Below are 13,993 nucleotides of genomic sequence, written 5' to 3' on the forward strand. Positions count from 1 at the left end.
GTCAGTAAATTAAAGTCATAATTTGAATGGTGTACACCTTGCACACAGATATCAGAAGGAAAATGTAAGACAAAAACAAACCAAGACGAGCATGTCCAAGGATAAATACATCTGAAACATTATAAACGCTGTGCAGAAACATGTGCATGCATGTTGTACATATGAATGCATTTATGCATAGAAAAGAAGATGAAAGATTATCTTCCTTGAATAACAGAATAATCATCAATATGTTGCAAATCTATAATAGAAGTATGATGGCAGACGTATTTGCACTAATGAACATAGTATATACAACATTCTTCTCAAAATTATATAATTTAGGGTTTGGATCATGGTCTGTCGTACCGGTCGGTACGGGCCGGTACCGGCCGGTACATACCGGTACCGGACTCTACCGGTACGGTACAGCTATATATTTCGATACCGACGCGTACCGGCCGGTACCGACGCGTACCGGCCCGTACCGACTCGGTACCGGCCCATACCGAACTGGTACCGGCCTGAACCGACCAGTCCATACCGGCTCCATTTTTTTTTGGCTTTTAGCCCCATCGGTACAGTACCGGTTCGGCTCGGTTTGGTTCGGTACCGTACCGGTACCGATGCCCACCGGTACGTCGGTACAGTCGGTACCGCGTACCTTGGTTTGGATTTTATGTTGAAGATCAAATTGGCCCTTAGCAATCTAGATTCTTTGGAACAAGACCAGATATTGTTACAGGATCTAGATCCATATAACGGATCCCTTGTACATAAGTGCCAGGTCCATCAAAGTTATATATCAACCAAGAGGGATGTCAATTTGCGTTGACTCATTTTTAGAATTTTGACTTCTAGACTGACTAATTTATATCACTAAGAACCAATAAGCCTTCAACACAAATTAGCAACATCCTTAAAGTTTTGAAGTTCCAATGTAATGAAAATAAATTTGAGAGTTGTGGAAGCTGAGATCTCCACAAAAACTTTCCTGCTCTTCCTAGTGTTTGTCATACATTTTTCTTATTTTTCCACAACCTTCTAGCTTATAGGATAACTAAGTATTGTTTTGAAGTGTTAAATTATTTTTGTTAAGCACAAGCCAATCTATGATAGATTTATCTGCAGAACAGAAAAACAACTCTTAAACTCAACTTAACTAAGCCTTAATTCCAAAATAGCCGGGGTCAGTTACATGAATCCTTATGCTTCGTTCAACTCACTTTAGGGCCACACTTTATGAGAGATGTTGAGATATCAAGTCTTTCCTTACTACTTTATCCCATGTGATTTTTGGTCTACCTTTACCTCTCTTTCCTTCTATATATCAAATCACTATTTCAACATAGTGCACTATGTTGTACATGTTCAAACCCTCTAAATTATCCTTCTCTTAATTTGTTCTCAATTGGTATTACCTCTACCATTTTACGAATGGCGCTATTTCTTAATCTATCTTTTCTTGTATTATTACGCATCCATCTCAACATTCTCATTTCGGCCGTACTCATCTTGCCCGCATATTATTTTCAAACTACTAAACATTCTGTACCATAAAGCATATCTGATCGTATGGTTGTTCTATAAAATTTTCCCTTCAACTTGGTAGGTATCCTATAATCACATAATATCCAAGTTGCAATTGGTATCAAAAGATTTCCAACCTAAGGGTGTGAGCAGTTTGAGTTCAAGTCAGATCTTAGCAAGACCCAACTCCAAAATCCAATAAGGTAATCTAGTTCAAATTCAGATTTGGATTTCCTTTTATTGGCTTCAAGTCATGTTCAAATCCATAATCAGATACCCAATAGCTCTATAGTACAATTCTTTAGTTTTGGTCTTTGTTAATATTTTTCAAAACTTACGTTTTTTAAGTACAATAACCTTACAGCAATGAAGCTATTAATTTAATAATAACAGCCATATAAAGGTGGAATTATTAATTCAGTAAGTACAAAACTCATATTTGAAATGTTATTTGTTTATTTTTCCCTTACAATGACCCGAAGTAGTTTCCATGTAAACAATCGCATTGACTTGTTGGATAATCAGTTATCATCTGCAGTCATAGTCCAACCATACGATGAGGGAAAAATTGTTTCCTAAGTAAAGGTCATTCTATAAACTGAATTTAATTTAGATGATTATGATGTTCACAATAAGAAAATTTTGTGCATCTTTTCTATTAGTTTTAAGGGCCTTCCGCTAATTGTTTTGTATTTTTTTTTGTCATAATAGGAGGCCATAATTAGCTTAGATGGTGGCAATATACTTACTGAATAACCAAATATGACATTTCTTTGTAGGATATCATATTTACAGCTCATGTTGCTGGAAATATTTTAATCCAAACATGTTTTTTTTTGTTGGTTTACATCTGGTGGGCCTTTTGTTTTCAGTCATCTAATTTACAATTGACTCATATTTCCAATTCTTCACATTGTTTATAATTTTGAAAGTTCTGAAGGAAATTAAAAGATTTTTACAAATCATGTCCTCATACATGATACAGAATCATCTATTTTCAACAACTTATGATTCGATTCCCAACCTGACAACATTGATTAACATCATTACTTCATTTCCAACAAAAAAATAATAATTTAGTAACATGTGCTCTTCTATCACTTGTAAGTTATACTTTTATTAAAGTAAGTACTACCACAAATTACAATAGATTGAAATGGCAACGGGCACCATAACTGACCATATCATAATGTTACACAGGCATTTAGGGTCAACATTCTAAAGCCACCTTTGCCAACCATTTCTATCAAAGACCAGTTACTTAGCTACTGCTAGCCTTTTCAAATCAATATCACAATTTATGTGCATGTTATTTTAGGTATTCATCTCTACTATAGCAGATCCTTTGAAACTAAACTTCAGCCTTTGGCCCTCTGCTTATTGGGGCTTTCTCAATCCTTTATTACCCACATACATATCATTTTACAATACTTCTCATTGCTTCAACTAATGCAACTTCACTACCTCTAACATATTCATCTTTAACAATTTCTTCCTATTTTGCATACAATCACCTTGACCTTCTCGTATCTGCATGCTCATGTTGCATGCCAGCCAGCTCAGACATTCTTTATTATCCATCTTTTTTGATTATTAGACACTGCAATATTTATTAATGGCTACTAGATGTTTTGTCTAGTCCGTTGACAAGTGTTGGACATAGCATATAGAAAAGTGTCTCTATACCCCATTTGTCTACTAGCTCTTCTATACAACATCCCAAGTTAATGAAAATGATTGTATCTTGCTTACTGAGTCAATATTTGATGGCAATTTTATATTTCAATTTTTGATGGCAATCTTCAAATCAAAATAAAGATAAGGCTTAAACTGATAAAGTTTCCAAGAGTTTAAAGTGGCATGTTTCTCAAATTAGTGACCAAAAGTTTAGCTGCAGCAGGTGGACTAGACATTACTGTAATCAAGTTTTGAACATACATCTTGCAAGCATGTAACTGTTATTGACTTATATACCATCAGCCACCTTAGAAAATGGAAAAGGGTGCCAGAAATTAACTAAAACCATATTATTATTTTTTTATAAAGGAACTTCAATTCCACAGGAAATCAGGTAACAAAGTTGTAAGCATGGAAGTCTGCAGCAAAGTTATTCACATGGTGTCTAATGTGAGAACCATCATGGCAAGCAGATAGAAGATTCCACAGCATAGTCACATAATGAAAAATGCAAAACCAGCAGAAAGGGCAAATTATTTTAAAAAATTTAAACCAAGTCCATCATAATTTAAATTGAAATGTTCAAAAATTCAATATAATCTCAAATTGATTTAGCAAGGAATGTAATGACTCATCATATATCTGAGAAACAAACAAAAGAATGAAGTTTCAAGAACATGTAAGAATTTGAAAGGGCCAACTTCACCACTATCCAAGGACAACCTTTCATCTCCAGAAAGAATGGTATGCTTTGAAACTAAACATTGGCTTGAGGGAAGTCCAAGTCCATCCATCAGAACTTCGAGTCCTCCAATGCTTCTGAAATGATTTTGTGCCCGCGGATTTTCAGACAGAGCTGATCTTAGAGTTCCCAGAGCTAAATAATGGAGTGACAGATCAGTCCATTGCTCCTTCAGATTCAGTCTTCTAATGACCCGTAAAAGCTCTGGAACAAAAGGTAAATTGTTCTTTTTTTTCATTTGACCAGCATAATGAGAAATTATGTGATGCTGATAATAGTTAAGAACTCTTTTGCAATGAACAGAAAATGTAAGTGAGAAAGCCATGGCCAAAAGGGCCTATCATACCTTTGTGTATTCTAAAACAAAAGTAGTTCAGCTTTGAAAAGAAAGGAATAGCAAATAACCACAAGTTTATGAAAAGGAAAGATTGGACATAGGCAGATGCCAATATGTTCGCTGGACATTTTACAAGTAGAGATGTCTTGGCTGCTAAGTTATTTTTTATCCTTGGGCTAATGATTTGGAAGTATGATTACTAAGTGGTCAATTGAAGTATAAATCTATGCATTCATAACTTTAGGAAAAGTTCTTGGAAGCAAGGATGCTCCATTTATATCAACCAGGAGAAAGGATACAGGTCCATACCGCTCTGCACCAGCCAGTACATACCCTACCAGATATAAGCTTGTATGATAGGGGCCTGTATGCACCAGTATTACGCAAATCAGGGATACATTATGTCTTATAAAGGCATAAGACCAATATAGCACACGGTACTCTTTTTTTTTTCTTGCTCATATGTACTGAGATGTATCAAGGCGTACTGCACCTGCACTGCCTGTATCAAGGGTCTTACCACACCAACCAGCTATTGATGCAGTACCAATCCTCAAAGTTTAAAGCCTTGCAACATCATGCACCACACATTGCACAAATCTCATGTTGGATAATGCTAGGAATGTTGCACAAATATATTGAACTCTGGAAAGTCAATTGAATGAACAAAAAAACTTATCTATCATCATTCCGGTGTAGTAAATATGAGAAAGTCTGCAAAGAAATATGATTGACTGGACTGGGTATAACTCCAATGACATTAGTCATAATATCATGATGCATCCACAATCTAAAGAATGATTTGAGAAGAGTGTTCACTTTCAAAAAGTGGTTGACAAGTAGATGGACAAAGGACAAGTAGATGGACAAAGGACGCAAAGGGCAAACCAGGTCAGCATTTACTACAATGCACTTAAACGTGATGCACCTTTTTGGTTCTTTGGCTCATCCATATTAAAATAAAGAAACAGGCTGTGTCATGTAAACTCAATTTACAAATCACTTTAAACTGTTATACCACCATCATGTCAACCATGGTGCCTAACTAGGCATATGAGATTGATACTTCATTCTCATAAATAGCACACCTAGTCAGGCCCAATTCCTTGACTTCTTTTAAATTGGATAAGGATGGAAAAGTCCATAAGCTAAGCCTCTCCCAAAAGATGATCTTTCTTCCCTTTGAATAGTTCTTTATCTGTCCCTCTGTGAAGATACAGTCATACAGATATGTAGGTACTAAAAGTTGGAATCGCTTTTCTTTTCCCCTCAAAATAGTATCAAGTTTTATCCAAATAACTATACATTTGGCTTTTTAATCCTTTCAAACAATTACAGATCAGCACATAAACTACCGTACCGGCCCATACCGGCCCGGTACATACCGGTCCGGCCCTAGACCGGTACCGGATCCGCGTGAAATCCGATACCGGGTTGTTTTTTTAGCAGAGTACTAGTCGGTACCGGTTCGCACCGGTACACAATTTTTTTTTTTAAACAACCACAGCGCCGCGCGCTGTGGTTTTTGACTTCTGTCGCTTTTGAAATGAAAGGACTGGCCGAGAGCCACTTTTTTAAACTTGATGGCCGAGACAGCAAGATTCTGCGCCTCGGCCTTCCTCACTCGTTCGATTATAAAAACCGAACGAGAGCATTCAAACTCCAGAGTTTTTAAATTCAGTGAGTCTCTGAGGAGTAACCAGAGAAGGGGATTTGAGAGATAGCCCACAAATTCAGGAGGAGGTCCTTCCCAAAAAAATCCAGCGGAGACTATTTAAGGTGTGGTTTTTTTGTCCTATGTTATTTCATTAATTTTGTTAATAAGTAACTTAAAAAAAAAGTTTATAAATTGCTTAAAAAATAAGATCATGTGAAAATTTACTCCATTAGCTTAATTTTTTGATATGTTGAAAATTTATGATAGAAATGGAGCCATCAAGAAAAACGAACCCTACAATGCGTGATGTTGGTTAGTCTTATGGGCGAAGACTTGGAAGAGAGGAGTAACGGCACCAGTTTTAATGCAACTTTTGCGACAAGATTTTCAAGGGAGGAGAGGTAACCAAGTTGAAGCAACACTTAGACGGAAATTCCGGTGAGGCTGCTACGTGCCCGAATTGTCCTAGCGAGATTCGTGTGCTGATGAGGCAGAATCTCGTTGAGGTCAAAAAAGCGAAGGAGAGGGCTTCCAAGAAGAGGGCGGAGGTCGATCGCCGAGCGGCAGAGTCACCTTCCTATCACTCTAGGGAGCCAAAGGAGGTTGAGGATCTAGATGAGGAGGAGGCAGATATTCAGGCAACCATGCAGGCAAGCCTAAATGATCAGTGGCAGCAGGAGGAGGTGGCCAGGCATAGGGCTCGATTTGGGCCCTCTGCATACGAGTCGGGTGGCGGTTCTGGAAGCACTAGACAAGATCCAGAGTTCTTGAGGACAACTTCAGTCAGGGAGGGCGTCGGCAAAGAACGTGGCCGGATTGCATCTATGCTGGGTAGTTTTGGTAGCCGAAAGAAGTCATTTAGAGAAATTCACAAGGAGCGACAAATCATGATGTAGATCTGCATGTTCTCCCCAGCAGAGATTCAAGGCAGCAGAGGGTAGACACAATGTGGATGAAGGATAAGAAGAAAACTATGTGGCGAGCTATTGGATCCTGGTTTCACTTCAACCATATCCCAGCGAATGTGGCAGACAATACATATTACAGGTCTGCCATTGCCGCCATACAAGCTGCCGGTCCCGGTGTAGTTCCTCCAGGACCGAAGGATATCTACGGTGAGCTTCTTGACAACAATAAGGAGTTGGAGAATTGAATTGACTCCTACAAAAGCAAATGGCCCATATATGGACTAACCATCATGTGCGATGGTTGGACCCATCAGACCAGGCGAAGCATCATCAATTTCCTGACATACTATGATGCGAAGACCTTCCACAAGTCGGTTGATGCTTCGGCTTATGTGCACAACACCGCATACATGCTGAAACTTATGGAGGATGTGATTGATCTGGTAGGAGAGGAGAATGTCGTGCAGGTCGTCACTGATAATGGGCCGCAATATAAAGCTGTCGGACAGATCTTGATGGAGCGGCGCCCATATATTTTCTGGACCCCATGTACTGCACATTATATCGATCTCATGCTGATGGACATTGGAAAGATCCATAGAGTGCAGCAAACGGTGGAGGCAGCCCAACGCATCACCAGATATATTTATAACCATAACTGGGTCCTTTCACTGATGAGAAAGTATGCGGGGAGAGAGATTCTGAGACCACAGTTTGCTACCAACTTCATCGCACTTGATAGCATTCTCGAGAAGAGAGGAGCCCTACGTCAGATGTTTGTCAGTTCCGAGTGGCATGATAGTAGATATTCTTATGCCGGCACTGAAGGGAGCAAGATGAAGACTTGGTGACGAGACAGTCATTTTGGCAGTGGGCTACTACAATAGTCAAAGCTATCAAATCATTATATGAAGTGCTGCGGGCCGTAGATAGCAAGATCTACCCCCAAATGAAATTTTTGTATCACATGATGGTCAAGGCAAAGGATCAGATTATGGAGGCAGATCCAGTGCATGGCTGGTCGTACATCAACATCATTGAGCGACGGTGGGGAGTGCAAATGGGTAAGAAATTACATCTAGCAGGTAAGCTAAGATATAATTATAGTGACAATTATAGTGATGGATATACTTATATAATTATGCTAAGATACTCTCGTATATGTGCAGCATACTACCTAAACCCCCGGTTTCAATACAGCATAGATGGAATTGGTATGGATGAAACACTTCTGGATGCTTTGTGTAATGTGATTTACAAGATGGAGCATGATCCAGAAAAAGCGACCCTATCTTGAAGAGGTAATTATGATTTAGTAATTACCAGCATGTGTAAATATACTGGCATCTTCAATTATTAACATGGTAGAACATGCTTATTTTTCACAGAGCAAATTTGGTGTGGACATTAGTACTGGACTGATTATTTTGCGAGATCACGGTCGTCGCAGGAGGACGGTCCAGCCACTTTCGTTGTGGTTGGATTGATTTATGTTATTTTTTTGTTACTTTATGTTAGTAGGATTAATTTGCATATTGTCATTTGAGGACCTTGTTCAGATTGTTTTCTTTGTAGGAACCTATCTGTTATTTTGTGGCCCTATATGTATATGGGGCATGCATTTGTTTTTTTTTAATGAAATGATGCATGAAAATTAGTCTTCTTCCTCTTCCTCCTCTCCTCTTTTCTTTTTCTTCCCCTCTTCTTCTCCTCTTTCACTCTGCCTCTCCATCCCTTACCTCCGTCCTACATCAGCTTTGGTATCAGAGCAGGCCCGACTTTGCCTCTGTTGCAGAAGTCAAGGGATCCAGTTTGTGGACGGACCCCCGCCGATTCCTTTTCGGCCTTTTCCTCATCTGCATTTTGCTGGAGTAATTGCACTGCGGACGTCGGATCGTACGGAGGATTGCTGCACAGCACGCATTTCGAAGAAGGGGCGTTTCCTTTCTTTCTTGTTTTCTTCTCTTTCCCTCATCTCATCTCCCGTGCAGAAAAAAAGAGCAAAGCTCTCCCGTCGGTCGCTTCCCACCCATCGCCACTCCACCGGTTCCCCCACCACACGCCGTCGTCGCCTCTGTCTCCCACCGCCTCCGTCTCCCTTCCTCTTCCCCTTTCTCTCGGTTCCCGCACAGAAAGGGAAAGCCCCGTCGCCGGCTATCCCCACAGCGGCTCGGGAGGCATATAAGCCGGCCTCTGCGTCGTGTTCCTCTCCAGTCGTCGTCGCGCTTGCACCCGCCGCCGCCGCCGCTTCGCCGCGCCGCCGATTCGCCATCGGACGCCACCGTGCCTCCCCGAAAGCTTCGGCCGCATCTTGCGGCCACCGTCCGTCGCCGGATCCAGGAGGACGCCGCCGCCGCCCCAGCACGCTTCTCCACCGGCGAACGCCTCCCCGCAACCACCGCCGCGAAATCAGGCGCGATCCCTCAAAATCGTCGGAGGTTGAAGACGATCTGCTGTGCGGGTAAGGTCTAGACCCGTTAGCCCATTACCCATTAACCCGAACAAATTCAAAAAAAAAAATCAAAATTCAAAATTCAATATTGCGGATCGGACTGTCTTAATGGGTTGGGTCTGTTAACGCGATAACCCGAGTCCATTTGGGTTAAAGAAAAAAAATGAATTTAAGTTGCTGCACGTGACGCGTAAGTCACGCACGTGCAGCGGTGTTCTTCTTTCCCTTCCCTCTTCTTCCTTATTCTCCCGATCCTTTTCCTCGTTTCTCCGATCACCGCCTTCTGCTGCCCCACGCCATCTCCTCTCCGCCGTCACCGCTTCCGCCCACGGTCACCGCTGCCACCACCATTTTCTCTTCGCACCACCGCGCCACTCCATCTCTTCCCCTCGGTCGCAGCTGCTGCTGCTCCGCCGAACGTCGCTGGCCATTTCGTACCCGCCACCACTTCCCACGTCCCTCCCACCACCGCCATTCCCCTCTGCCTTCCACTGCTATCAGCGCCCCCCGCTCTTTCCCACCACCACTGCCACGTCTGCTGCTGCACCACTGCGCTGCACGCCGCCCCCGCTCTTCTTTGACGCCGCTGCTAGTCGCTGCCGCGCCGCCACGTTGTATTCGCCACCGTCGGTTGTCGTGCCACCACTGTCATCTCTGACAGCCCCCACTGCAACCCGCTCCAACCGCAGCCGCCATCAGCTGCTCCGACCGCCTCCACGGAAGCTATCATAGTGACGATCCTACGACGCCGTTGACCACCCTCCCGGTCCTGTTTCAGTCTGATCATCTTCCGCGTGCAAAAGTCTATCTCCAGACCAGTTTAATGCTGTTTTTCCCTTCCCTGCAGATTCAATTTGTTCATTTAATTTGGCATTAATTTTCATATTTTGTGTGTGGTAATACGTTCCACAAATCCAAAATACACGTGACCAAACACATTCACAAGACAAGCAAAAACCCTAGTAATAGCACCTCTTTAATATTAACTATAGAGCTAGATTATATCTGGGAGACCTATGTGGCTCCGTGACACCTTGCAAAGTCCGAGAACTTAGTACTACTTGACTGCACTGCTTATTGGCCTGCGCTTCATATTAATTTTCAGGTTGCAATATTTATTTGCTAGGGAGTAGTTTTAGTTTATATTGAGCATCTACTTTGCAATTTTGAATTCATTTCATGCATTAGGTCTACTTAGGAACCTTTATAGTTGGTCGGCTCATACATTTTGTCATTCATTTTATGCATCTACGTAGTGGCCGTGTCGCATCTCATCCTGAGTCTCACCTAGACATGGATTCCAAAATCGAAGCTCTATTAAAAGCTATCCAAGACACTAATGCTCAAGTCCAAAACACTAACGCCCAAGTCCAAAACACTAATGCTCAAGTCCAAAATACCAATGCCTAAGTCCAAGCAAACAATGCCCAAATTCATGACCTAACCACAATGTCCACCTAGGTTAATGCCTGACTCGATTCAATTGAGGCTTCACTTCAGAGGGTTATTGAATCCTAGAAAGCTAGTACCTCCCATTTACCGGGTCTTAAAGCGGACGACACCCTAGAACAAATCCTAGAACAACAAGGCTCTGTTCGGCAGGACAACTTTGATAATAGGTCTGTTCCAGGTCACCATCATGTCTACCCTCGCCCTAGAGAACCTGATCCCTTTCCTAATATTGATAGAGGTTACCGACATAACGTAGAACCTAGAGAACCTCGTGATCCTGATGAAGATGTAATGAGAGGCATTAGGGTGGAAGCCCCCACTTTTGACGGTCGTCTTGACCCGAAAATCTTCTCCGATTGGTTACACGAAATGGACCACTTCTTTGAGTGGTACAACCTGTCTGAGGACAAAAAAGTTCGATTCGCTAGAATGAAACTCCTTGGTCGAGCTAAGCTGTTTTGGCAAAACACTGAACACCTGTTAGCTAGGAGACATCAACCTGCTATTATTGATTGGGTAGAAATGAAAGAAAAATACCTTCCATTAAGCTACCAAGCTGACCTCCTAGATCGATGAAATAATTTAAGACAAGGTAGCCGCACAGCTACTGATTACATCGCTCAATTTGACGAATTTATGATGCGAAGTAGTGTAGCTGAGGATGAACGTATGATCCTGAGCCGGTTTCGACGAGGCCTAAATGATGAGCTTAGGAAAACACTTATCCTTCGTGAAGTGGCCACCTTAGACCAAGCCTATACATTTGTGCAAAACTATGAGCAATTTTCCAACTCTATGTTTGCTAGGCGCCCTGACACCAGGCGGGTTCCTACTAGTACTCAACCATCTGGACCCAGGCCCCCAATCGGGTCTGTCCCACCTAAGCCGTTTTCTTCTACACCTATCCAAAACCGAGATATTAAAGGCAAAGGAGTTTTAGGTGAACCTCCAAAAACAAACTCAAGAATTCAGTGTTTTAAATGCCAAAGGTTTGGTCATGTTGCCTCCCAATGTGCAAATCAGACCCTTGTTATTGATACACAAGAACAGGCGGATGACATAGATAATTTGGAGGAACAAATTTATGAGCCCAATTTAGAGGATATTCAAGATGTCGAAGACGAACCTGAAGACGAATCACACACTTTAGGTTGTATTCGAGCTACACCCCAGATAATTGCCCACGAATCCGACCAACCCACTATGAATGTAGTAAGATGTACAATTACCTAGCCTAAGGAGACTGATGACTGAAGACGAACCTCAATTTTCCACACTTACATTAAGTGCGGAGAAAAAGATTGTAAAGTTATCATTGATAGCGGGAGCTGTATTAATGCGATATCTTCCAGCATTATCTCCGGCTTGGGTCTGACTCCAGTTTCCCAACCTCAACCATATAAGATCTCCTGGATCGACACGTCATCCATTCACATTAAGGAAAGGTGTCTTGTACCTATTCAAATCCTTTCTTACAAAGACACTATCTGGTGTGACGTAATCCCAATGAATGTAGGTCATCTGATATTAGGAAGACCTTGGTTGGTCGACCTCGATGTCACTATCTACGGTCAAACTAACTCTTGCTCTTTTGTATTCTAGGGCAAAAAAATTAAGCTTAATCCTTTACGGCCCAAAACACTAGATAAGAGTACGAACAAGAATACCTCTAAAGAAAAGGAACTCCATATCCTTAGCCCCACGAAATTTGAGAGGAGCGTATTTAATGACTCTCCGATGTTTGCTTTACTAGTTAAAGAGCTTCACCCACATCTTCAAAGCACATTCCCGGCTGAAGCCCTAGCTATCCTTGAGGAGTTCAAGGAAGTTTTCCCCGAAGATCTCCTGGATCATTTGCCCCCTCTGCGTGATATTCAGCACGCCATTGATCTAGTCCCGAGAGCTACTCTTCCTAACTTGCCCCATTATCGAATGAACCCTTCTAAGCATGCAGAGCTCCTAAGGCAAATTAAAGAGCTCCTACAAAAGGGATTTATTCGGAAGAGTCTAGGTCCTTGTGCTGCACCTGCCCTACTTACTCCAAAGAAAGATGGGACTTGGAGAATGTGTGTAGACAGTCGGGCTATTAACAGAATCACGGTCAAATACTGTTTTCTTATTCCCCGGCTCGACGACATGTTGGATATGATGGCGGGTGCCACCATTTTCTCCAAGATTGATTTAAAAAGTGGCTACCATCAAATCCGAATTCGCCCAGGAGATGAATGGAAGATAGCCTTTAAGACAAAAGATGGCCTCTACGAATGGCTGGTAATGCCTTTTGGTCTCTCAAACGCTCCTAGTACCTTTATGCGAGTGATGACTCAAGTACTACGACCTTTCATGGGCAAATTTTTAGTCGTGTACTTTGACGATATCCTTATTTATAGCCGATCTAAGGAGCAACATTTAATCCATTTAAGGCAAGTTTGTACAACTTTATGCAACGAGAGCCTCTATGCTAACCTTAAGAAGTGTTCATTTTTCACTACTCATGTAAACTTCTTAGGGTACTTAGTCTCTTCTGAGGGCTTATCTGCTGACCCTGCGAAAATCACTGCAATTGTCGAATGGCCTGAACCTAGGAATATTACCGACATCCGTAGTTTTCACGGCCTGGCCACATTTTACCGTCGTTTCATAAAAAGGTTTAGTACACTTATGTCACCTATCACAGATTGCCTTAAACGGGGTGACTTTCAGTGGACGCGCGCTGCTAAAGCATTTAGTGACATTAAGAAAAGAATGACAGAAGCGCCGGTTATGCGACTCCCTGATTTTAGTAAAGTTTTTGAGGTGGAATGTGATGCATCTGGCTTAGGTATAGGTGGTGTGCTTAGTCAAGAACGTCATCCTATAGCCTATTTTAGTGAAAAGCTGAATGAGGCTAGACAGAGGTATTCCACCTATGACAAAGAATTTTATGCAATAATCCAGGCCCTACGGTATTGGCGACATTATCTTCTTCCAAATGAATTTGTTCTCTACTCTGACCACGAAGCACTTCGTTTTCTTAATTTCTAGAAAAAACTTAATCATCGCCATGCTAAATGGGTCCAATTTCTCCAGGACTACACTTTTGTTCTCAAGCATATGTCAGGTGCAGCGAACAAAGCTGCTGATGCGCTGAGTCGACGAGTAACCCTGTTGTCCGCCATGTCTGTTTCCATCACCGGTTTTGACAGACTTAGGCACGATTACTTGTCTTGCCCCGATTTTGGAAAACTCTATCATGCCCTTGCTGATGGACAAGGACCTT

At 41.9% G+C, this 13,993-nt stretch overlaps 1 protein-coding gene across 17 annotated transcripts in view; it reads right to left on the reverse strand.

The window, feature by feature from the left end:
* The window catches only part of LOC103710848 (binding protein), a 124,194-nt gene that overhangs the window by 71,721 nt on the left and 38,480 nt on the right, over positions 1-13,993 (reverse strand). For 16 of the 17 annotated variants that reach the window (XM_088710773.2, XM_088710774.2, XM_088710775.2 and 13 more), the window contains one exon: positions 3,910-4,132. In XM_088710773.2, coding sequence (XP_088566899.2) covers positions 3,910-4,132 — 223 coding nt within the window. Of the gene's footprint in view, positions 1-3,892; positions 4,133-13,993 lie in introns of those variants that run through there. The other variant, XM_088710781.2, reaches the window with a different exon arrangement.

The sequence above is a fragment of the Phoenix dactylifera genome, chromosome 14 (genome assembly GCF_051530095.1).
Source record: "Phoenix dactylifera cultivar Ajwa chromosome 14, Ajwa_hap1_PhDact_Kaust_v1.1, whole genome shotgun sequence".
NCBI classification, from domain to species: Eukaryota; Viridiplantae; Streptophyta; class Magnoliopsida; order Arecales; family Arecaceae; genus Phoenix; species Phoenix dactylifera.